Consider the following 26,191-nt stretch of genomic DNA (forward strand, 5'->3'; position numbering starts at 1 on the left):
AATTGTATTGTTTTCTTTGAGCTAGGACACTGATGGCTAGCATGATTATCTTCACAGTACTATAACACTACAAAGGGACTTTGAATGGAGTTAGTACCAAAAGATTCAAGTGTCTTAGTTAGAACAACTACTTGAGCGGATAATGTGGAAAAAACATCTATATCATGAATGTCAGCCACTCTCATATGCATTGATCGCTCCACTGGCCACTGGTAGTTATTTGCAGCCATCTCTTCCAACAAATTGCATGCCTCATCAATCGATTTAGCCATTAAAGCTCCTTCTACTATAGCATCAATTCAAACATGCCCATTCAACCATTGTAGAAAGTTTGCACTTGAAGCCACTTTGGAAGACCATGATAAGCACAACGCCGAAGTAACTCTTTGTATGTTTCCTAAGCCTTGTACAATGATTCAGAATCTTGCTACATGAATGATGTGAAATCATTCCTCATTTTCGCTGTCTTAGCCGAAAGAAAGAACTTGGCAAAGAACTTCTGAGCAAGATCATCCCATTTTGTTATTGAGCCAGTGGGGAGCACATTCAACTATGCTTTAACTTTATCCCTTAATGAGAAAGGAAAAAGCTTCAAACAAATTGCATCATTTGTGACACCATTGTGTTTGAAGGTGTCACAAATCTCTAAAAAGTTTGATATATGGCCATTTGGATCATCATTTGGCAAAACCCCAAACTGGACTAAGGTTTGAATCATGGTGATGATAGCCGGCTTGATCTCAAAATTGTTTGCTTGAATACCTGGCCTTCAAATGCTTGATGGAATTCCTTGTACCAAAGGAACAGCATAATCCCTTAAGCAATGATTTTCATCTATTACACATTTTTAGATTTGTTGTTCACACTGCTGATCAGCCATTGTATTTATTGGAGCAACACCTTGTCGATTTTCTAATCGAAGTCTACGAAATGTTCTCTCAATCTCTGGATCACACGGGATAATCTCCAAGTTGTTTGCTCTTCTCATATAATGACTGAACACACCTACAAAACAAAAAAGTATGACTTAAATTAAGACTAATTTGTGGAATTTTAATATTACAAACAATAAAGAAAACAAAATCCCTGGCAATGGTGCAAAAAACTTAGTGTCGATCTTACACACGTAAGTATACGTAATGAACAAGTAATATTGAAATACCCCATACTTTGATACGGTGATACATAAAGTTGATCGAATGCAAATTGAAGTCGATTAAAATGTTTAGAAGTGATAAAAGATGAAAGGAGTAGTTTAGGATAAAATATTTCGCAAGTGAGAAAATAATAATAAAATAATAATAATTTTATCGGAGGAGAATTTGTGAGAAAAAAAGGAGATTTGGAAGTCAAGTGAGGCATAATAAGGAATTTTGGGTACCAAGGAGACAAGATAAAATTTTTAGAATAAAATAATATTTTATTAATAAAATAATATTAAAATATTAATATTTAGCCGAATGTCGAAGTCAATCAAGAAGAAGGATCATATGGTTGATCCAAGTGGGGGAGAAGATGACAAGCCCGACTCTATATAAATATTTTTCATGACATACATTTGATGGATAACATGTTTGCATGCTAGGAGAGTCCCAAAAAATTTACAAAAGTCGATACTGTACCTAGAGGTACAATAAAGTTGATTTAAGCCTCGAACTAGATCAAATAGAAAATTTACAATGAAATTAAGAATTTTAAAGTCCCAGAATGGTTTAATATGGTGATTCGAAGTTCGAGGATCAATTTGGAGTCAAACCGGAATTTTCGCTATCTAGGGGCAAAATGGTCATTTGCCACTTGGGGACAAAATGGGAATTTCAGAAAAGATTTTTTTTTGGCCCCATATGACTTATTAGAGTATAATTTGACTTATTGGAGTAAGATTTGAGGTTTAGAAGTGAAAAATTATAATTTCGGTATAATTTGGAGAAAAAGGGTAAAATGGTAATTTTGCCACCCCAGGGGCAAAATTGTAATTTTCCACCACCAGGACATTTTTCCAGCACATGGTCTTCCCCTATCCTCATTTTGACCATTGACTAATTGTGTGGTGGAGATAAAAAGGATTAAAATTTTAAAATTTTAAAAACAAGCCAATGACATGATGCCACGTGTCATGCCTTTATTAATTTATTATTTTCTTTTTTAAAAGGCACAAAAATCAGCTCATCTTCCACCCCATGGCCGGCCAAACCAGCAAGAAGAGAGAGAAAACAAAAACAAAACCCTAGAGAGAGAAAATCAAAGAAAAAGTGTGAATTTTCAAGGAAATTAAGTGAAAAATGTGAGATTTTTCTATTAAGCTTGAGTTTTCTTATTCCCAAGCATTTCTCTTTATTTTTCATGATTAAATTACATGTTTTCATGATGAATTCAATTCTGAAAAAATGGGTTAGGAGAGAGAAACTTGTTAGATTAATTTGATTTTAAGTTATGTTAGTGTTTTAAGTTAGTTTAGCATATTTAGAAACAAAACAACAAGAAAAGAATTTATTTTCTCCCACAATCATTAATGGCCAAACTTATCATGTGTTGAGTGAGGATAAATTTTATTTTCATTTTAGGAGAATTGGTTAAGAAATGATGAATTATGAGCCTAGAAAAATAATGGAAATTTTCGGAGCAAAAATACGATTTTTACCCACTAGGGGTATTTTCGTAATTTGCTATCGAGACTAATAAATTGAATCTCATTCACAATCATGGAGGTAATTTAGTTATAATTGGAGTGTAGAAAGTGAGAAGAATTGATTTGGAGTTAAATTGGAGATAATAGGCCGAATTAGGTCAACACCGCATTTAAGCGGTAGTCGGATAAGTTGTATATCCTATCATGCATATATGCCGAGCCTGAATTGATTTTATAATGGTCAAGCATTGATGTGATGAATTATGTATTGTACATTGTGGATAGGTGGTGAGCAAAGTACAATGGTAAAAGTACAGAAATTGTGCTTGGAGACTGGGATTAGGAGTACATCGACTCCTAGAACTGTGAGTGAACTTATTATCGTCTTAATTATCTAGAGTAGTTTTATACAACTGTATGATTTTATGAAAAATGGGTTTAAATGGTAAATTGCTATTTTTTAAGAGAAATTGTAATTTTATAAAATGATTTTATAAATTTTCTGGAAAATCGAATATTGGTTTTGAAAATAGAGTAATTGGAGACTGTCTGCTTGTGTTGCAAATTTGTGGTTTTGAATTGAATGGCTTATGGCAATAAATGAGCATGAATGGCTAAACTAATTTTGGTATTAGAATTATTTATACTGTGTATTTAGCCTTGAGAGGCTAGGTTGCGATAAATTGTCATGTCATGCTAGAATGAATTTTATTGATTGATGGATTATATATTAATTATTTACTGCAGAAGGGGTTCCGTGGACCAGCCTATTAGAGGGGCACTGTAAACTCCATTATATTATTACCTCGAACGGAGAGGCGCGTAGAGTATCTCCTAGGGTAAAGCTTAGGGTTCACTTCACGCCAAACCACCACGTGAAGAGGAACTCAGCCAACGCCAAGGAACGGCTGTATTTTCTCAAACTAAAAATATATTTTAAGTGTATACGAAATTTTAACAGCCTTGGCGGACTCGGTTGGATGCCCTGCATAAGGTATCACCGAGTATGAGTTTTGGCACGAGCCAAAGTTTCAAGAAATTCATAAGCCAAGTTGATTACTCGATTTTTATGGATTGATTTTATTTGGTTGAAATGAGTTGAAAGGTAATGAAATTACAGTATGATGATTTATTTTAATTGTCTCCATTTACTCGACTTTAGATAGTTTAGATGGTATCTATTTACTCACTGGGATTTTATAATCTCACCACCCTCATTTCCTCACATTTCAGGCTCGGGGAATTCCATAGTTAGTTGACTTTGACAAGGACCTTCATTTGGACTCGAATCGGTAAAAACTGTAGGTTTCCAGCTTTCGATGCATTTTGGATAGATGTGGGCCCACGTGTCACTGTAAAAGAATCTTTATGCTTTGGTTATTTGCTTATAGTATATATGAATATAATTATCTTTTACGTTATAAGAATTATGTACCGATAGTTTTATGAAAATAATTTTACAAGAAAATAGTTTATTTTATTGAATATTTTTATTATATTCAAATGGTCAAATTTTCACTTCAAATGAACGTTTTAGATACTTAATTTTTTTTAAATCATTAAATATATATTTTCTGCTTACCTACTACATTTTTAGCAAGTTTTGAGATTTTTGAAAAAAATAAAATGATGAAAATGCCCCTGTGAGCAAAAAAAAATTTGTTATGTTATGATTTGGAAATGATTTGTAATCCTTCTTATTTTGATTATTTGATAACTATTGCTCACTAGGGAAGTGCGAAAGCTGATACGAGAGTCTTGCGAGGTTTCGATCCACATTCGAGGTGAAGAATGTTTGTCGAGGCTTCGCGGCGGTTGTCACAGGCTCGATGAGGAGTTCCGGGTCGTGACAATTTAGATTGGTATCAGAGCATGGTTTAAAGATCAGATATTTTGATTTTAAAGCTTTGGATTTTAAAGTTTTTGATTTTAAGGTTGTTTTAAGAAATCCACACTGACACTGCGTGGCCCCAAGTCCAGTTAAGTTAAGTTAAGTTAGGTTAGATTGAATAGAATATATGTATCTACATATAGAAATCTACCTACTTTTGAGATGCATAAATAATTAAACAATTACTATTTGATTGCATATAGGTTTTGAGGTGCACTGGTGACATACACACCATGTCTAGAAGAGGTAATAGTCTCGATACCTCTCATAGTGATAGCGAGGGATCTCTAGATTCTACGGCTAGAAGCAAATGGCACCCTGATCTAGGTGATTCGGAAGGTGGTCCGTCTCGAATTCCTAAGAACTTATCAAAATTGGTTCATAATAAGGGGAGCTTCGAGAGTAGCGAGAATTTTGAAAGTGAGAGTAGCTCCAATACACCAAAAATTGAACAAGATTTCCTTTTGAAACAATCCGAAGAGTACCATAGAGAACATACGAGGAAGGCAATTGCAAGGGGAGATATTCGTCTTAAGAAGGGGGTGAACGTTGTACGACATTTTCCTCCCGGTTGTGGAAGAAATGCTGCACCGATAAGTGATGAGGAATGTAGGAGAATACAACAAGCCTGGATTGAGGAGCAAAGGAAAAAAAAATCTCAGGAGGAGGAAAACCCAGAAGAAAATCTTCAGAAGGACTCGAAGTAGAATCTTCCGATAAGATCAGATTAAAATGATGATCCCAAGGACATGTAATATTTTCGTAAGATTTTACACTACCTTAACTCTAAGTAGATGTTGTGTAAAAGAGATAATAATCATCTGTACAAAGAATTAAAAATAGTTTGGCTTTTAAAGTATAGGACTAGAATGTATTATAAAATGGCTGTTTAAGTAACTGAAAGTATATGGGAATCTTTAGTATGATAGGGATAAATTGGTAATATAATTATTGAAGAAGGTTATAGAAGGAAGCAATAAGGTTATAAATGACATTCGGAATGGATAATGTGATTAAGTTTATGATTGTAATTTAAGCATGAAAGGGATTATTCAGTGATGTTATGACACTATGAGGCAATAGTTGGGCCAAATATAACCCAATGACGTTAAATTATGGAATATGGAGAATATTAAATTTTGATTCAGTAAGGATTGCGAGAATAAAGTGAGGAGAAAGCTGACCTGTTTTCGTAGTTAATTATACCAAAAGTCAATAAAATTATTGGAGTATAAGACAAGGAAGATAAATGGGATAGGGATGACAATAAATTTGAGGAAAGTTGTAGATAGTAAGCAACTTATGTGTGGAGTGGTATATTTATCATGAATTTATTACACTGTATGGAAAGGATGTTTTGAGGTGGAATTTTATGAATGTTGATAAACGTCAAAAGATGACATGAGATGAAAGTATTAATCTGGCTTAGTGTGTATGACAAGAAAATAGAAGGTACCTATACTTATGGAACTCATGATATATATCTAAAAGGGAAACCACTGGTTGAGAATGATTGATGTGGTGACTTTGAATGCAAACAAATAGCTTTGATGAGAAAATTTCTAATAGCTACAGTACTTCAACATTGACTGTTCAACGCTGTAATGCTCCGAATACTTCATGCTTATGATGCATGAGTAAGATGGGAGTGACACAATAATGAGCTTACAAATTGAATTTTGGTTGTTGGTCATTGTGTTTTGTTATCTGGAAGTCTTAAATATTCTGGAGAATGTTTACCCAAATGAATTGAAAAACTTCTTTATTGCCTTGTATATAGGCATATAATTAAAAGAAAAAAATTTGAAAGATTCTTGAGATGACTATATTGGGATGAGATACCAAGTAATGAAAGTGTGAAGGAAGAATTACGAGACTGGTACAAAAAATCAGTTTATATAGAATATCATTACGAGAATTTGTAATATCTGTATTGATACAATAAAATGACAAGAGTTAGGAACAACATGAGGCTAATTGTGTGACACCCTAGAAACCTATGAAGATGAGTTAGGGATTGAATGGATAAGTACGTATTTATATATCTTTAAGAGTAAGTGTTTTAGGAATACATAAACATCTTTGAGAAGAGATTCTAATCATACACAGCAAGTATGAAATGTAAAATTTTTAAAACTTGCTGAGAAGCCTAACGGCTAAATCACAAGTTAAGGGATCACATGCTGTGAGACATAAGTTTAAGATAGATATTCCCAAGGAAATACTCAAGAGAAGTTTTGCTCTGGATCTCGTTAAAGCAAGCACTAAGTTATGTGATTATAAAAAGGAAGCTGTAAGCTGAGAGTGATATTAGTATTAATATTGAAAAATACTTGAGGAGAATCTAGTTTTAAGTTTTACAATTTCAAGTAGAATTTATAAATTAGTTAAGGAAGAATGATGTTATGTTCATATGAAGGAGTGGAACAAAGGATGATAGAAGTTGACCTTGAAAATGAAGTCAGATAATGAAACTTTCCTAATATATTATGGAAATTGGAATTCGAAAATGCTTAAGGCATACATGATTCAAATGGGTTTGAGTCTTAAGTGACAAATCAATATCGTAATGCAAGAAAGATACAAGGTAATATAGAGGCATGAAAGATGATTAAGGACAAAAAGGATGACTCTTAGGAATTGTGGTATTGCATGAGATGCAATGATCAACTTGAGATAAATCTTTGAGGCATCAATAAGATTATAAAGCATACACGCATAATAGATTATAATTCAATGGAGATGACATTGTGATGAATGATATATAGTATAAGGAAACTCAAACATATGGTTGGAAATGATATGAATGATATGAAGTTATATACAAGTATAATAAGAAGGTTGACATGCACTATAAGAATTATTATATTGAAACTAGGATTGGGATACGGATGAATAAAGGGGGAATGTAGTCCAAGGCATGTGAACACATGGAGTCCTATATATAAAGAGAGATGTTGACATTTGAAAATGCATGTATATATGTATATATGAAATTGATAATTTTACTAACTGAAGTGAAGAATGGTTTTCGGTAATTGGGAGATTTTGAAATAGTGTCCAGAGAGGTTAGTGAGCTAAAGTGTTAACGGACATGTAATGAACGATTAAAGTTATGAATGACTTTGAAGGTAAACCTTGGATTGTTTCAGTTCTTAATGGAACTCTATTAACGGAAGGGTATGGACCAGTATAAGATGGATGAATCAAGGTTGAGAAATTTGGTACGAAGCGAATTAATAAAATGATGATTAGGTATACATAAGTAAGTATGATATGTGATCGAAATCAGTATAATTGAGGTGAAGTTATAGTTCAAATTTAATAATGGTGATAAAGGCATGCTTAGTGTCTTGATATAAGAGATCATGGTTATGAAAAGTATTACTGATCCAGTTCCAAAAGATGATAATTGCCATAAATAAAGCATTTAATTGAACTGAAGGTGAATGAGGTAAATAAATTGAATGTCCCCATAGAAGGAACAAGGAGTAGGATCATAGAAGGAGATTGATAACGCAACATCGACGGGAATTCGAGGACGAATTCTATTTAAGTGGGGGAGATTGAAATACCCCATACTTTGATATGGTGATAAATAAAGTTGATTGAATGCAAATTGAGGTCAATTAAAATGTTTAGAAGTGATAAAAGATGAAAGGAGTAGTTTAGGATAAAATATTTCGTAAGTGAGAAAATAATAATAATTTTATCAGAGGAGAATTTGTAAGAAAAAAAGGAGATTTGGAAGTCAAGTGAGGCATAATAAGGTATTTTGGGTACCAAGGAGACAAGATAAAATTTTTAGAATAAAATAATATTTTATTAATAAAATAATATTAAAATATTAATATTTAGCCGAATGTCGAAGTTAATCAAGAAGAAGGATCATATGGTTGATCCAAGTGGGGGAGAAGATGACAAGCCCGACTCTATAAAAATATTTATCATGACATACATGTGATGGATAGCATGTTTGCATGTTAGGAGAGTCCCGAAAAATTTACAAAAGTCGGTACTGTACCTAGAGGTACAATAAAGTTGATTTAAGCCTCGAACTAGATCAAATAGAAAATTTACAATGAAATTAAGAATTTTAAAGTCCCAGAATGGTTTAATATGGTGATTCGAAGTTCGAGGATCAATTTGGAGTCAAACCGGAATTCTCGCTATCTATGGGCAAAATGGTAATTTGCCACCTGGGGACAAAATGGGAATTTTAGAAAAGATTTTTTTTTGACCCCATTTGACTTATTAGAGTATAATTTGACTTATTGGAGTAAGATTTGAGGTTTAGAAGTGAAAAATTTTAATTTCGGTATAATTTAGAGAAAAAGGGTAAAATGGTAATTTTGCCACCCCAGGGGCAAAATTGTAATTTTCCACCACCAGGACATTTTTCCAGCACATGGTCTTCCTTTATCCTCATTTTGACCATTGACTAATTGTGTGGTGGAGATAAAAAGGATTAAAATTTTAAAATTTTAAAAACGGGCCAATGACATGATGCCACGTGTCATGCCTTTATTAATTTATTATTTTTCTTTTTAAAAGGCACAAAAATCAGCTCATCTTCCACCCCATGGCCGGCCAAACCAGCAAGAAGAGAGAGAAAATAAAAACAAAACCCTAGAGAGAGAAAATCAAAGAAAAAGTGTGAATTTTCAAGGAAATTAAGTGAAAAAAGTGAGATTTTTCTATTAAGCTTGAGTCTTCTTATTCCCAAGCATTTCTCTTTATTTTTCATGATTAAATTACATGTTTTCATGATGAATTCAATTCTGAAAAAATGGGTTAGGAGAGAGAAACTTGTTAGATTAATTTGATTTTAAGTTATGTTAGTGATTTAAGTTAGTTTAGCATATTTAGAAACAAAACAACAAGAAAAGAATTTATTTTCTCCCACAATCATTAATGGCCAAATTTATCATGTGTTGAGTGAGGATAAATTTTATTTTCATTTAGGAGAATTGGTTAAGAAATGATGAATTATGAGCCTAGAAAAATAATGGAAATTTTCGGAGCAAAAATACGATTTTTACCCACTAGGGGTATTTTCGTAATTTACTACCGAGACTGATAAATTGAATCTCATTCACAATCATAGAGGTAATTTAGTTATAATTGGAGTGTAGAAAGTGAGAAGAATTGATTTGGAGTTAAATTGGAGATAATAGGCCGAATTAAGTCAACACCGCATTTAAACGGTAGTCGGATAAGTTGTATATCCTATCATGCATATATACCGAGCCTGAATTGATTTTATAATGGTCAAGCATTGATGTGATGAATTATGTATTGTACATTGTGGATAGGTGGTGAGCAAAGTACACTGGTAAAAGTACAGAAATTGTGCTTGGAGACTAGGATTAGGAGTACATCGACTCCTAGAACTGTGAGTGAACTTATTATCGTCTTAATTATCTAGAGTAGTTTTATACAACTGTGTGATTTTATGAAAAATGGGTTTAAATGGTAAATTGCTATGTTTTAAGAGAAATTGTAATTTTATAAAATGATTTTATAAATTTTCTGGAAAATCGAATATTGGTTTTGAAAATAGAGTAATTGGAGACTGCCTGCTTATGTTGCAAATTTATGGTTTTGAATTGAATGGCTTATGACAATAAATGAGCATAAATGGCTAAACTAATTTTGGTGTTAGAATTATTTATACTGTGTATTTAGCCTTGAGAGGCTAGGTTACGATAAATTGCCATGTCATGCTAGAATGAATTTTATTGATTGGTGGATTATATATTAATTATTTACTGCAAAGGGGGTTCCGTGGACCAGCCTATTAGAGGGGCACGGTAAACTCCATTATATTATTACCTCGAACGGAGAGGCGCGTAGGGTATCTCCTGAGGTAAAGCTTAGGGTTCACTTCACGCCAAACCACCACGTGAAGAGGAACTCAGCCAACGCCAAGGAACGGCTGTATTTTCTCAAACTAAAAATATATTTTAAGTGTATACGAAATTTTAACAGTCTTGACGGACTCGGTTGGATGCCCTGCGCATGGTATCACCGAGTATGAGTTTTGGCACGAGCCAAAGTTTTAAGAAATTCATAAGCCAAGTTGATTACTCGATTTTTATGGATTGATTTTATTTGATTGAAATGAGTTGAAAGGTAATGAAATTACAGTATGATGATTTATTTTAATTGTCTCCATTTACTCGACTTTAGATAGTTTAGATGGTATCTATTTACTCACTGGGATTTTATAATCTCACCACCCTCATTTCCTCACATTTCAGGCTCGGGGAATTCCATAGTTAGCTGACTTTGACAAGGACCTTCATTTGGACTCGAATCGGTAAAAGCTATAGGTTTCCAGCTTCCGATGCATTTTGGATAGATGTGGGCCCACGTGTCACTGTAAAAGAAATTTTATGCTTTGGTTATTTGCTTATAGTATATATGAATATAATTATCTTTTACGCTATAAGAATTATGTATCGATAGTTTTTTCAAAATTATTTTACAAGAAAATAGTTTATTTTATTGAATATTTTTATTATATTCAAATGGTCAAATTTTCACTTCAAATGAACGTTTTAGATACTTAATTTTTTTTTAAATCATTAAATATATATTTTCTGCTTACCTACTACATTTTTAGCAAGTGTTGAGATTTTCGAAAAAAAATAAAATGACGAAAATGCCCCTGTGAGCAAAAAAAAATTGTTATGTTATGATTTGGAAATGATTTGTAATCCTTCTTATTTTGATTATTTGATAACTATTGCTCACCGGGGAAGTGCGAAAGCTTATACGAGAGCCTTGCGAGGTTTCGATCGACATTCGGGGTGAAGAATGTTTGTCGAGGCTTCGCGAAGGTTGTTACGGGCTTGATGGGGAGTTCCGGGTCGTGACAAATATAGTGATCAAATAGAGTATCGTTCCCACGAAGATTTGTTCCTTAATCTTTACTAAGTACTAAAATTTATGACAAAATTAATCTTATTTAAGTAGTTAAATTTTTTAAAAATTAATTGAAACAAAATTAAAACAAGCACTAAGTTAACTAACATAAATTAAAATTACTTGGAAAAGGCAATAGACCAAAACCTTAGATTATGGGTTCATTCAACACTTCATTTGATACCAGCTTTTCTTATTATTTACATTCATGGGTAGTTTTACTAACCTAGAATCCAAAGCTATGTACAAGTCTCTGTCGAGATGCTTGCACAAATACCTAGCTTAATTGGGTCATTGTATGTTTATAGTAATTAATTAAATAAGGTTCATTAAGCTAGTGTTCTAATTTGGCTATGTATGGCAATTGGTGTATATCCTCCTGAATCATAAATCAGATAACCTAAGTGATGTGAACATACGCTATTCAAGCCTTAGTCCAATCTAAAACTTGCTATCGAGTCTCAATTAAATTCACAAATCAATTAATAGTTGACTAAGCAATCAAAAGCATTAAGAACATATTTGAATAAGCAAAACTTTACCCATTCATAGTAAATAAAAGAGAAACAAATATTCAAACTACATGTTGAAATTCACCACAATCCTAAAAAAATAATTTAACTCATAATATCTAATAAAAACAATATCCAAATAAATTTAGCCATGAATTCAAAACAAAAAGATAAGAATAACATACAAGAGAGAAAGAAACTAATGTTGAATCCAAGTAAATCTTGAAACTCTATCAATTGCTCTTAAATTCTTGCTTGATTCATAGCTCCAATTCTCCGAAAAAATTATTGTCGTCTTCCTCTAAATGCTCTCAAAAAGGCTCTTAAATATGTGCAAATGTGCCCTATTTTCCAATTTTTCATCAAAAGTTTAATTTTGAAAATCGGGTTAGTGTCACGACCATAACTTTCAAGCGTCGCGGCACCAAGGTCTTCCTTGGTAGCACCAGGGCGCTACTTCTTCAACGCCGCAGTGCCTTGCTCTCAGATTTTTGTATGATGCCCTCATGATGCTAAGCGTCACAGCCATAGTTCTTTGACGCTGTAGTGGTCTCACTTTCAACACTACAGCCATGATTCTTTAGCATCGCGACGGTCTCACCATGCTGCATGAAATGCAAAACTGCATCTATGTATAAACTTTGAACATGTTTTTCACCTCGATTTGTTATAAACTGGGCAAAGTGGTAAACATGAAAGTTGTAGCCCATTTTCTTTATTTCCAATGAATGAAAAATCACATCAATTGAATTTGTGCAGCTCAAGTTATCTTCAAATTACTACAACATGTATGAGTGACACCTTCACCATACTTGTGCTATCATAACTCAATTTCACCTTGCTCATCACATATCCTGCATATAACCATGAAAGAAATCGACATTAACTCTTCTTAAAGTAAATTAAACAAAAATAAAGTGAAATTAAACTAACACCAACTAATTTAACTATTCAATATGTAATCGAACTTAACTTAGAAAAATAACTACAATGCTCAAATATGAACCTAAAACTCAAAGGTCTACCTACTAAAGTTCCCAAAATGTGTTAAAAATAACTTTATATAATAGAGTTATCAAGATTACAAGTGCATGTTTACAAAAAAACTCTTATCCCCTAGCTTGTCCCTATCTTGTATCCACTCACGGAGTCTTTGTGACTCACACATTATTTTCCCCATTTATTTTGTTACAAATTAGTGATAGCGTCTGATAACAGCCAGTGTTGCGGATACTAGTGTTCGGTCTTTATCCTTTGGTAAGTGTCTAGCAATTACTTGATGCCTTGAGGGTTGATCACATTCCACTAACGAGTCAGCTTTTTACTTTATGTTTGTGTTTACAAACTATGAACATATTAATGTTAATGTCACCATGTTGGGCATTCTATATTGAAAATGTTATGTATGAGATTATGATGATAGTTCAAGAGCATACATGGACACCCGAGGGTGTTGTTGACAGTTAATGTTAATGTGCTCTATGATAGTGCCACTTTTTCAAATATATATATGTATACCAAATGCTTGAAGAAGTTTCTTAATTGTACAATGAGTTTTATGAATGTATGTATGATGATTACATATGTTAATGGATGTTATATGATGCTTCCACATGTAATGATGAATGCTTGAAGATGTTATGATAAGAGGCTTCCTTGAGCCTAATGGGTTATACTCATTTGGGTCCATGCGCCGATCACAATTCCTCCAAGAAATAGGATGTGACATTTTTCTTATTAATCAATCAAAGTTAATTCTTGTATACATTTTATGGAAGTTAAGTTTTAATTTAATATATATTAGTAAACTTTTTTTAAAATTAATGATTTAATTAAAGTTTATTACGAAATGATGCCTCCAGAAGTTGCTCAATGACTGCCTTAAATATTTATAAGTGGATTAAAAATTTCACATCAAGCACATCTCTATTTGTTATTTTCTTTTGCTTACAAGAGATATGATAGTAAATTATAAAACTATTGAACTTTAATATGATAATTTATGGTTTAATAAGTTAATTCATAAAAAATTATAATTCCTTTTTTTTTTGTAATCTTAACTTGATGTTAAAATCCAAAATGTGAATTATAGTGATCCAATAATAAAAGCTTACTTAAAAAAAACACTAATACTCTTTCCTACATTCCTCACCAAACTTCAATTTGTCTCAATTTGACTATTGAATTCTTTTTATAAATTGTATTTAATACGATCATCTTAATACACTGTATTCAAATAAATGACAAAATGACATCATAGTAACCATTTTAAGTAGAGAAGTCATTTAAAATTTTTATTGAAAGTGTTTTCCTCTTTTTTTAATTTTTTAATTTTTTTCCTTTTTTTTGAATTTTCATCATTATTTTTATAGATTCTCCATTCTTACAAATAAAAAAATGAAAAAGAGAAGAAAAAAATGAGTTACAAAAGTTCACATGGCTTTTTTAAATCATGTCCTTGTTGAAGCAATTACATATTATATTTATATCATTATTTTTGTCATTTATTTGAATGGAATCACTTATTGTGATCACATTTGCTATATTTAAAAAAAATTTGTGATCCAACTAAGACAAATTTAAGCTTAATGAAATGGAAAAAGCTAAAACATTAGTGATTATTCATGTCATTATGCTCGAAATGTTAACTAATTGGGGATTGATCAAATCAAGATCTACAAATTTATTATTATTATTATTATTATTATGACATTTACGTATTAAAATATTAAAGTATTAAGGTGCAATAATTTCAATTGTAAATGCGTACAACAAATGGGAGTAAGTTGGTTGAATTACTATGTAAAGATGAGTTATAAACAAGGGCATTTTAGACAATAACACTCAAAGATAAAATGTTTTTGAAAATAGTACTTTTTATAATTTTAACTATTTAGTGAAGTTGGATAAAATTATTCTTAATGAAATCTCCTCATATTCAAGTACACATGATGTTATACACTATGTTGAAAAAATATTATTATTATACGTCATGTACAAAAACATGTTACACACCATGGTTAAAAAATATTGTTACACACTATGTTGAAAACAAAATATTATTGTTACATACTATGTACAAAAATATGTTACACGTCGTGATTAAAAAAGATTGTTACACGCCACGTTAAAAAAAAATATTGTTGTTATTCGCTATGGATAAAAACATGTTAGACGCTATGTTGAAAAAATATTGTTGTTACAACCATGTTTAGAAAATTTTTGTTACAATTTAATGCCTAAAGTGTTGTTACTTGCAAATCATAACTTCAAATCCTTTCAACTCTCTTCATTTTTTTTTTTAACGATTTGGCACCAACTGAAGTGTTTCTAACATGTTTTTATGAATCAAAACACAATTTTCCTTATTTAAAACACCTGTTTCAATTAAAAATTAAAAAAAAATCCCTTTGAAACTCTAGGTTTATAAATTTCAAATTCTTGAATTTATTGGTGTCTAGACCCCGAATTGATCCAATTAAATGCTATTGCAAATATCTGTGATTATTTCTACTATTTTAGTTTCATCAAAAACACGTAAAAATCAAATTCTCTAAACAGCCACCTATCCTAAGCACATCAAAACCATCGCTTGACGTCCTGAAAGCACGAGAGAGAAATCAAGAGCACAGTAGACGGATGTCGAAGAAAGAAATCAACAAAATTAGAGAGAGCTAGATGGTGAGAGAAAGAAATCGAAAGCACAAACAAAAATGGGAGAGAAATTGTGATGAATGACTTAATTTATTTGAAATGTCTTTAAGGGTATTTTTGTCAACTCACGTCTAACTTTGGTTAAAAACAATTAAATTTATATTGATAGTTATTCATGAAATTGTCTTATCATGATGGTTATTTTTCACAATTTTCTCTTATAAATATGTATTGACCAGATATATAAGACCATTCAACCTTCCTTTGTGCTAACAGAAGGATCAGGGGATGATGGCACCGAATTTTCTTCCAAGCTATGAGGGCATTGGAAGAGGATTTAAAGCGTTCTACTTTCCAAGGTGAAACTCGTCCTGCACGAGGTGTGCTAGGAGTTCCATTTTGATCCCATCTCACCTAAAAAGAAAATTACAAGATTGTTTTACCATTCCATTTAACTTGAACACACACTATTATTTGTTTTAGCATGTCAGATAAACTCTTCAACACACACTGATGCATAAAAAATACCTTGAGGCATCTCCACTTGGAACCTGGCCACTTTATGGGATCAGCATCTTCAATTCCAACTATGGCACCACTAAACCTACCAAATTTCGGTTGCCAGTATATTTACTTAGTTATAATGTAAGAGAGAACATCTAAGCATTAATAGTACTATTCTTTTAACTATAATGTAGCTATAAAATTATTAATTAATAGCATCATCCTTATAAAAGGAAACATGCCATACCTATGCTCTGGAGCTTCTTCACTTTCAAACCTCATTTGGAACCTCATCCCTATGGTGTAATGCCTCCTCATCGACTCCATGTATTGATCAACTGGAACAACAAACTCTGCTGGGCTTGTCCTGATATCCAAAATTCACAAGAATATCTACAGTAAAGAATCAGAAAAACAAAATAAAATTCAATAAAATAAACCACCAAGAAACCTTGGTTTGTAAGATATCGTGAATAAGGTTCTTCTTGTGAAGGCCTCCCATGCAGCAGAAAGCACTTCATCAAACATGCCAGGACTTGAATTTATTATAGAAGGAACGTTGCCCTGTGGCCTCAGAGCTCGTCGTAAACCAACACGTAGTTGTCCATTCCCACCTCTGGTATTACATGTCAATTTTTTTATGTATTAACCGGCCCCAACGTTGAAACAAAGAACCAAGTATAAAACAACCAAATGTCATTATAACTTTGTATATAGAGAAGGCCAACCTTAGAAAGACAAACGCATCTCCGGCAACAGGCCTCTTGGAGCTCAAAAATCCCTCCAACCTCTTATAAGCAAGTGCCTTCGTGGTTGACCTGGCATCCCAATCTTCATGTGAATCAAATATGAAATATAAAAGCTCGTTGTTCAGGTTTATATTATTACCCTTGAAGACGTGCTCAAAACGCCACTCATTCCCGTGCAAATCCCTGGCAACTAACTCCTGTTTCGGAGGTTGCCTCGACATGTCCTGTGAAACAAGAAGCTCAAAATAGTTTACATCTAAATTTCTGAGACATAAAACAAAATTGCACATTCCTGGAAGATCAACACGAACCAAAGGTGGGAAACATGCATCTGCATGACGATTGAACACTGAAAATCCACCATGGATGTTTGTATCCGAGGGAGTCAGGGTTTTACAAAAGGAATGTTCTAGCAACTCTGGCAGTGGAGGAAGGGGAGGCTCCATTTCTGCACCATTCTCATCTTGCTGGAATTAGTAGATGGAGGATACGAAACTGTTTGGCTATCAACTCTACATCAATTCCCTAATGTAAAGCAAAACGACGGAGAGAAAATGACACCAGACTGAAGTTTGGCTCAGGAAGTACAGTTACTTGTGCAAACACCTCATCAGTATCTGCTTCAGCCTATAATTCACAGTAAAGCAATTTGTAAAACCAGAACACAGACAAAATTGAAATAAAACATACTCAAAAGTCAAAACTCTACCTTTAATTGGATGTTAATCACACGGCAAAGGATCTTCCATGGAAGATCATTCCTTGGCAGGTCAATTACCTGATTAGTAGACGCCTCAACCTGATGCAAGAAAAAAATTCACTCATAATATGGAAACAAAAAATAAACCAAGAATTAGGAACATAAACGGAAAGAAAAAGAGAAAGGTATTAGATACAAGATGATCAAAGCCTCTTGAAATCTAACAGGCTAGAAAAACAGCAGGGCTTTCCTTATAACGAGGCAGTCAAATTTAGTATCAATTACTAAAGCCAACAAAAAGCGAAACAGCAGAAGCTTCAAACAAACCTGTTCTAAGTGTCCTTGAGGAAAGTAGAAGACACGTTCTCCTTCAATAGGAACCGCGACCAAAGGACCGGCACATGCATGCCATAGAGCCTTGTAAAGGGCCGTTTCAGGATCATATCCATATAAGAAACCAAAGCAAAATACCAAACATAAAAATAAAACCCCAGAGCATCATCTCAGAAGAATGCCAAAAACAGGCTCAAGTTTTAATAACAAAGAAACAGGGTGATTAATATATATATATATATAAATACCTCTGGTGGCAGGGACATTATCGACTTGACTGGTTTGAATCTCCATTATTAAGCTGCTTTGAAATGATACAATTTCGGGAAGCTATAATCCGAAGGAAAGAGCTCAGGGACGGGATTCTTGACTTAAAAGCATGGATGCCACCAATGATTCAGCAAGAACTAATTTCTAAGACGATTCTGATAGTGCTAGGTTGGCGGGTCAACGCAATCAGTGGACTTTAGCTTCTGTTCTTCCACGTAAAAGATAAGTTTATTTCATTAGAGGCTTTGAAATATGTTTTCCAAAGGGAGGAGGGTAAGACAAGATCACTCTGCGATAATAGCAATTTTCTAAGAAAAACTTGTGGTCTGAGGATTATAATATAATCAATGTAATTTTCCTGTTGCAATATTGTTTCATTGTTATCAATATACATATCATGAATTAACTAAAAAAAAATCCAGAGTGTTGTTTAAATATGCTATAAACAATTAAAAGAGTTCAGGACATCTCATCCCTCGCACTTGGGCTTCGTCCCAGCTCCCTTAATTCTCTTATGATTATTATCCAAAGTAACAGAGTGTTATGTCTGTCGCTCAGTTGTCACCCCTGTTCCTCGTACAATCTTATGGCAATGTCAACGATTGTCTTCTAATGTCGTTAAATTTTATATTTTGGAATGATTTCATATGAAATCTCTCAAGCAAAATAAACAATATTTAACAATGCAACGACTTATTCAGCAAATGAAGGAATTCTAACAAACAATAATATGGAGACCTTTTCCCATCAAAAAGAATATAAATGGAGTCTTATAACCAACAAAATCACTATGACATCCTAACCATTAATATAATCTTATTTTGCTATTAAAACATCCTCTTCAAGATGAAAAATGTTATACAAATAAGGTTAATGGATATAAATATGATCCCTATCCAAAAAACTAGTGCAGTTTATTCCAAGGCATAAAGGGCAAAAGAGCTAATCCTTTCTTTACTGCTTCAGATTTTCCAACAGCTTCTGCTACCAGGTATGCTCACAATAGTGTATGCTGTGAACTTTTCTTTATAGCTAAAATCCTGAAAAAAGATGAATTAAAGGCTTACTTCAGTTATACATGCATGCATCAAATTCCTACATGAAGTTGTTTTGTTTAAGTGGCTGGGGCTTAACTTAGGTAGAAGCTTCAACTATCAAAAACAATTTACATCCCCTCTCTGTCAAAGTATCAACAAATGAGGTTCAAAGGAAAAAATCCCTTTCATTGATATGACAAGTTTAATTACCAGAAAACCACAGACAAAAGAATCTTAACTACCATTGGCAGAAGAAGGTACAAGTACTACAGCATTTGTGTCAAATTTTCCCAAGTAACTAAATACAATGGAACTTACCAGCATCCTTAATGACATGGTATAGACTATGAAACCTTCAGTAGTTGATGAAAAGCTTCTTGAGGTATATCAACAGAACCAACTCGCTTCATTCGCTTCTTTCCTTCTTTTTGTTTCTCCAGAAGCTTCCTCTTTCGAGTAACATCCCCACCATAACACTTTGCAAGGACATTCTTTCTCATTGCTGAGATTCTGAATCCAGCACAGAAAGTCTTAGCTAAGCACTGAACATTACAGAGTAGTTAACCTTTTCAGGTATCGTAAAGAAATATAAGAAGGAAAGGCACGTTACTTACGTCTCCCTTGCAATAACCTTTGATCCAATTGCAGCTTGTATGGTTATCTCAAACATTTGCCTGATCAGAATTGGATCATCTAAGTCAACTATAATCTTATATTCTTATTCATATGAAGTTCAAATTAGACTTAAATTAACAGACCTGTCAATGAATTTTTTTAGCTTGTCCACCAGTTCACGACCAACACGTTGTGCCTTCAAATTGTGAACAATTGTGGCCATGGCATCAACTGGCTGTCCATTTAGGAGGATATCAAGTTTCACCAAATCAGATTGTTGGTATCTGTAATGAACTCCAATAAGATGAGTCAATAAAATGCAGTAAGAAGATCTACTTTGTGGAGGCACTCATAAACGACATTAGGGAAGGTTTCCTGTGACATTGAAGGACATTGAATGATTAATCAGGAGTAAGTTTATAAAATGCCAGAAGACTAGCACTTCACCGTAGGACTTGATGAAAACTGGGGCCAGATCAAATGGCCTTATGCATTGGTAGCAATCCCAGTAAATCAGGAATTCCACCTTGTTGAAACCAGTTTTTTTAATATGTTAAACCACTTACTTATCAAAGCATTATTATAGAAATTAAATAACATATTGCAGCCTTTATATGCATCAGCACCTACCATGCTGGGCCCTGCACCCATCCATCAGGGTGTGTGCATGTGTGTATGTGTCTGTGTGTGTGTGTGTGAGAGAGAGAGAGAGAGGGAGCAAAAGGAGCTTACTTTGAATCCTCATAATCAAAGGAGGCATATCCAGATGTAATACTCTTCAACTCATTGTAAAAGTCGACAACAATTTCCCTCAAGGGTAGCTGATACTTCATGAAAGCTCGTTGACTGCATCAAAACACAGACTGTGCATAACTATGGAACAGTTTATCACATGGTATTTTGTGGACATAGAAATTACAGTTTTGACTCTAATTAACAAAAATGCCCACAACTGGACCTCAGACTAATGTTCTACGGAAAATCTAACTTGCTAAATTGATAATGACAACGACAAAAGAAAGATTCAGAATCATGGTGAAAAGCAAAGTCCTACTATACGACATGCATTTCTGCATCATGTATTTTAATGTTTCATTCATCAACTCGACCATAAGAACCAGCCAGCAGAGTTTTCTGCATAAAACTGAGATAAATATAAACTTTTTACCCCAAGATTACCACTAATCAGTCCGCAAAGTGCAGGTTAAAGAAACCACAATGGCACAAATCACCTGTCAATGAATGAGTACTCCAGTTGCTGGCCTCTCCGCTCAGAGCAAAGGGTAATGACAGGCCCCACATACCTACAAGTAAGAAGAAAGACCTAAAAGAATAAAACATTTGCATGCTGCAGAAAATGGATAGCAAAGGGGCATGAGAGCTTACTCACTAGGAATAATAATAGTTGCTATTACTGTTGGCTCCCAACAAGCTGTAACTCGTTTCTTGGGATTTGAGGGCAATGCAGCAGGATTCTGAACTTCTACTTTGCTACACAAGACATCAAGATATATAAAACATGTCAAAAGTAACTTCACAAAGCCTGATTTTCTCCAAATAAAGATAAATAATTAAGAAAGGCCACTATAACATGTACCTTCCGTCAGAATACTCAAAAATATATGGAACAGTTGGAACAGTGGAAATGACATGAGCTCCATACTCCTACATCCATAATACAGACAAATATTATGATTTGCAAAGTAACAAGAGTATTTTGGTAAAATGACCAAATGGAAAAAAAATCACCTGTTCAAGTCTTTGATGAAAAACATCCATGTGAAGTAAGCCTAAGAACCCACACCTGCAGGAGGAACACAGGACACACCACAAATTATCCCATTATAACAACATAAAAATCTCCATTATTCAGTAGTAGAAGAAAACTACTCGACTTTTGGTACTAGGAGACGAAGTCAAAATATAAGATAGCACACCTAAAACCCAGTCCAAGTGCTGTGCTACTCTCCTTAGTGATAGAGACACTGGCATCGTTGCACGTTAGTCTCTCTATAGCATGGTTAAGTGCATCAAAATCAGATCCATCTGCAGGGTAAAGACCAGAAAACACCATATGTTTTGCTGGTTTGAAACCTGCAATTTAGAAGCAAAGCACATATAAAAGGGGTGTCAATTTCAATAAAAAAAAAGTACAGTGTTATGCTATGCTTTATATGTGCTATGGGAGTACAGTGTTGCAAACAACAAAGAAGAAATAAAGCCTGATTATATACCAGGAAGAGGCTCTACGGTAGTTCGAGTGTGATATAGTGTGTCCCCGACACGTGCCTCTCTTGTGGAACGCATTCCAGTCACCACATATCCAACTTGTCCACTTAGAAGGATGCCAGTGGGAGTTAGTTCAGGATGCATGATCCCAACATCCAACACGTCATAAGCTTGACCAGTTGCTGCAGATGAAATCTTATCACCTTTACGCAAAGCACCATCAACAATTGCAACATGGCAAATCACACCCTTATACTCATCATAATAGGAATCCAACAGAAGCATGCGCAAAGGTGAACTGCTGCTTCCAGGAGGGGGAGGGATCCTCTCTATGACTGCTGGAAGGACATGCTCAAGACCCTGCCCTGTTTTAGCAGATGTTAAAAGGGCATCAGTAGGCTCAAGATCAAACATTGATTTTAACTGAGCTTTGACACGATCAGGATCCGCAGTTGGCTGGTCAATTTTGTTTATGATAGGTATTATAGTCAGGTCAGATTCAAAAGCAAGATAAAAGTTGGCCACAGTTTGTGCTTGAACACCTTGGGCTGCGTCAACAACCAAAAGAGCACCTTGGCAAGCTGCCAGAGATCTTGAAACTTCATAACTAAAATCCACATGACCAGGCGTGTCAATTAGATTTAGCAGAAAAGTTGATGGTTCATTGGCATCACCAACACTGGATCCATGGAACTTGTGTTTGTGGAACATAGTTGCTGTTTGAGCTTTAACAGTTATTCCCCTTTCTCTCTCTACCTAACATCAAAAACTTGATCATATTTATACCATTAAACAAAAAACTAAACTAAATAAAAAATCTTTTTTTCCCATTATGAACCACATCAGCGTTTATATGGAAATGGAGTTTCTCTGTAAACCAACTATTACCAATGCCAATATCTTACCATTCCATCCAATTGTCAACTTAAAGCACCATTTTAAAGCAATAAAAAATCTGAAAAAAAAAACACCTAGTTCTCAATCTAAACAAAGAAAAACGCACTAAGAGACATGTTTTTTACTGCAATTTGTCCATTAAGCACCATTTCAAAAAATCTAAAAGGAGCCCAGTTCAAGTTTCAAACGAAACAATAAAACCACACTTGAAGAAATTTTTTTTAAAAAAAAGAAAACCTTCTACTTTTACCTGCAATTTGTCAAGATACTGAGGCTGACCATGGCCTCTTTTAATGGTTCCAGTAAGCTCCAAAAGCCTATCAGCTAAAGTAGATTTTCCATGATCAACATGCGCTATAATTGAAAAGTTTCTGATCTTTTCAGTCGGGTATTGACTCAAATCTATGGTAGCTGTTTCTTTACTGTTTTGGCGAGAATGAGAGCAGAATCTTTGAGTTAAGCCAAAACTATCATATGCATTGTTGCTTCTAAATGTTGAAAAAAATGGAGATAAGTATTTTGGAGGTTTAAGAGCCTTGGAAGCTCTGAGTAGAGAACCCATTCGAGGGTTTTAGGGAGATTTGGAAAGAGAGAAAGAGGAACAAATGCTGCACTGAAGAAAAAATTCAGTTCATGATGAGAACAAAACGGTGTCGTTTCTTCTCTTTATTTTTCCTTTGTCTTTTTCAAATTAATAAGTTTTACTTTAATTAGATCAAAGTAAAAATGTTTTTAAAAAATCTTAACTTTTTATAAATTTCTTTTTATCGAAAATACTAACTTTAATTTTACTTCGTTTATAAATATAAAGTGGACAATTTGAAATGTTCTACTTATTTTTTAGTAAAATAATTAAAAGGAAACAATGAATGGAAAATCTTAACTAAATTTTATTCTTTCTGAATTTTAAGAGAAACTAAAACAAAACCCCCCATTTGTTTGAAGTGAATCAAGATGATTCATAATGAATTAAAGGATAATGTTCTTTTGTTCATGTTTTCTATTAATTTCCAATCAATTTATTAGATTGCTATATCTTACTACACAGTTACTAGATTATACCTAATAAAACTAACATTTCCTTATTTTCATTAAGCCAATTGAAATGTAAATTTCAATCTCAAATAATTACTCTCAATCCCTTTTGTTTCTTATCTCTCATTAATCATCATATGTAGTATAGCATGTGCAATAGCAAGCATTCAATATATTAGAAAAGCAAACAGGGATTTAGTCAGGACAAAAAGGGGTTGAATGTTCCTGTTTAAGAGAATTTCAGAAGGTCAAGAAGATCCCCTTGGGGTAGATGAATGGAGCTAACTTGACTACCATGCTTGACATCCTCCTTTTATCTTCTTTATTATCTGTTTCTTTCCATTCTTTAGTTCTCTAATAACTGCTTCTTTCCACTAGCTTCCCTGCTTCAAAATTTTGTTATGATTTTAAGGGCTGAAATCCTAAATTCAACATCAAATGCTTTAGCTTTCTAGTTGAACTGTAACAAATGAAAGTTTTTCTGTTCATCAAGCTATACCCTCAAAAAATAGTGGAGCTATACCCTCAAAAAATAGTGGCTTAATTAACTTACCTGTTCTTGATCCAATTATATCTTTAATGATTACCCTTCTATTTTTTTGAAAGTAATGATTATATCATTTAACTGTTTCCTATTTAAGAAACAAGAGCGTGTAAGATTCTTGCTTTTTTAAATACAAATATTGGTTCAAAATTGCAAGACTTTCACGCAAAGAGAAACATTTTTCATGCAAAGGCTCACAAGCCGAGAGAAAAGTTTGCTCGAAACCGTAAAACAAGAGAAATGCTATCTGCTATTCATTCATTGTTCCGCTTTTCATACATGGCATAAGCATTGAAAAACCAAGTAAAACCGAATAAAATATGGCAAAGTGCCATGTTGCACTGCCATTTCCAGAGCAGTACCTTACACAACCAACCTAAACAAAATACCTAACCTATCCTAGGAAAAGAAACAGAGAACAAATCAGCCACAAAGCCGACACTTTGTAAAGTCACTTGCACATTAACAAAGCAGCATAAACTTAATGACGTAAATGGGTAGTTAATAATCAGATACCTACGGGTATTTGATCCGATAAAATAAGATTTGGGTATTTCATAATCAGTTATGGAGCAGATTTGGGTATTATTTTTAATACTTGATTTAAGTTCAGTTATCATCCTTAGGGTATCCAAAACTCGAACCCGATTATATTTATTTTGAATTTTTAGTACCCGGCACCCGTATAGAATCCGATTATAGTTAAATTACTTATAAATTTTTTATATTAGCTGAATTTATAAACTAACAAATGTAAAATTAGTTTACATTACTTGTGATGCAAATTTAAATATATAAAATTTTTATATTAGTTGAACTTGTAAACTAACAAATGTAAAATTTATTTATATTACTTGAACTATGATGCAAACTTAAATATATAAAATTTTTATATTAGTTGAACTTGTAAACTAACAAATGTAAAATTAATTTATATTAACAACAATTGTCAAATTAATTTATATTACTTGAACTATGATGCAAACTTAAATATATAAAATTTTTATATTAATTGAACTTGTAAACTAAAAATACAAAATTAATTTATATTACTTGAACTATGATGCAAACTTAAATATTTAAAATTTTTATATTAGTTGAACTTGTAAACTAAAAAATGCCAAATTAATTTATATTACTTGAACTATGATGCAAACTTAAATATATAAAATTTTTATATTAGTTGAACTTGTAAACTAACAAATGAAAAATTAATTTATATTATTTGAACTATGATGCAAACTTAATAACATATCATTGTTTTGTTTAATAAACACTTTAACCTTTCGGAAGCAACATATAATATTTTTCCTTAATTTATGTTTAATTTATCTTGAAGTAACTTTAAGTATCTTTTTAACTAATTTAATTTGATTTGGTATCTTATATCTATTTCCTTCCCACTTATTACTTATCTACCATATATAAATAAAGACTAGATAATCATATAAGATATAAAAATTTTACATATATCTATTTTCTTAATTTTTCATTTAAGGTAACATAAGATAACACTAGAAATAGATATAAGATAACATAATGTAATAAAGACTAGACAATACCCTATTTCAAGTCCAAAAAAAAAAAAACCCTATTTCATTGTATTGTTGTTGATTTTAGTTGTGAAATAGTTTTTAATTGTTAGTTGTGGAATAGTTTTTA

The 26,191-nt window shown here is 33.0% G+C and overlaps 1 protein-coding gene and 1 pseudogene across 4 annotated transcripts in view; both read right to left on the reverse strand.

Annotated features, from left to right (window-relative positions):
• The window catches only part of LOC108661518 (auxin response factor 2B-like), a 90,250-nt pseudogene extending 72,054 nt beyond the window's left edge, over nt 1-18,196 (reverse strand). Inside the window, exons 1-10 of the transcript XR_016025935.1 lie at nt 18,151-18,196; nt 17,897-18,069; nt 17,579-17,668; nt 17,431-17,496; nt 17,181-17,336; nt 17,009-17,093; nt 16,849-16,938; nt 16,572-16,736; nt 16,368-16,487; nt 16,145-16,220 (exon numbers count right to left, since the gene is read on the reverse strand). The product of XR_016025935.1 is annotated as an auxin response factor 2B-like (transcript). The remainder of the gene's footprint in view (nt 1-16,144; nt 16,221-16,367; nt 16,488-16,571; nt 16,737-16,848; nt 16,939-17,008; nt 17,094-17,180; nt 17,337-17,430; nt 17,497-17,578; nt 17,669-17,896; nt 18,070-18,150) is intronic.
• A 726-nt stretch (nt 18,197-18,922) lies between these two features.
• LOC18507023 (Small GTP-binding protein) lies at nt 18,923-23,555 on the reverse strand. 3 transcript variants are annotated; one of them, XM_088805139.1, is made up of 13 exons: nt 23,201-23,555; nt 22,596-22,809; nt 22,059-22,418; nt 21,762-21,918; nt 21,574-21,628; nt 21,422-21,489; nt 21,211-21,315; nt 21,057-21,128; nt 20,557-20,670; nt 19,968-20,108; nt 19,824-19,883; nt 19,528-19,719; nt 18,923-19,212 (listed from the first exon to the last, which is right to left on the reverse strand). In XM_088805139.1, the coding sequence occupies exons 1-12, from the start codon at nt 23,510-23,512 to the stop codon at nt 19,554-19,556; spliced, it is 1,824 nt and encodes a 607-aa protein (XP_088661265.1). In that variant the 5' UTR covers nt 23,513-23,555; the 3' UTR covers nt 18,923-19,212; nt 19,528-19,553. The 3 variants fall into 3 exon arrangements, with proteins under 3 accessions (XP_088661265.1, XP_017975914.1, XP_088661266.1); XM_018120425.2 differs by having other exon boundaries at nt 22,059-22,809; XM_088805140.1 differs by having other exon boundaries at nt 22,059-22,805; nt 23,201-23,272.
• Nucleotides 23,556-26,191: the final 2,636 nt, after the last annotated feature.

Source organism: Theobroma cacao, chromosome 4, assembly GCF_053813885.1.
Source record: "Theobroma cacao isolate CCN51 chromosome 4, ASM5381388v1, whole genome shotgun sequence".
NCBI classification, from domain to species: domain Eukaryota; kingdom Viridiplantae; phylum Streptophyta; class Magnoliopsida; order Malvales; family Malvaceae; genus Theobroma; species Theobroma cacao.

Bases quoted from the DNA above. Each gene is read 5' to 3' on its own strand.
- LOC18507023 (XM_018120425.2), bottom strand. From the start codon at position 23,512: ATGGGTTCTCTACTCAGAGCTTCCAAGGCTCTTAAACCTCCAAAATAC. The intron at 21,919-22,058 runs GTATATAATCAG...TCTAAATTGCAG, and splicing joins TACCGTAGAGCCTCTTCCTG to GTTTCAAACCAGCAAAACAT. The intron at 21,629-21,761 runs GTGTGCTATCTT...TTCCTCCTGCAG, and splicing joins GCACTTGGACTGGGTTTTAG to GTGTGGGTTCTTAGGCTTAC.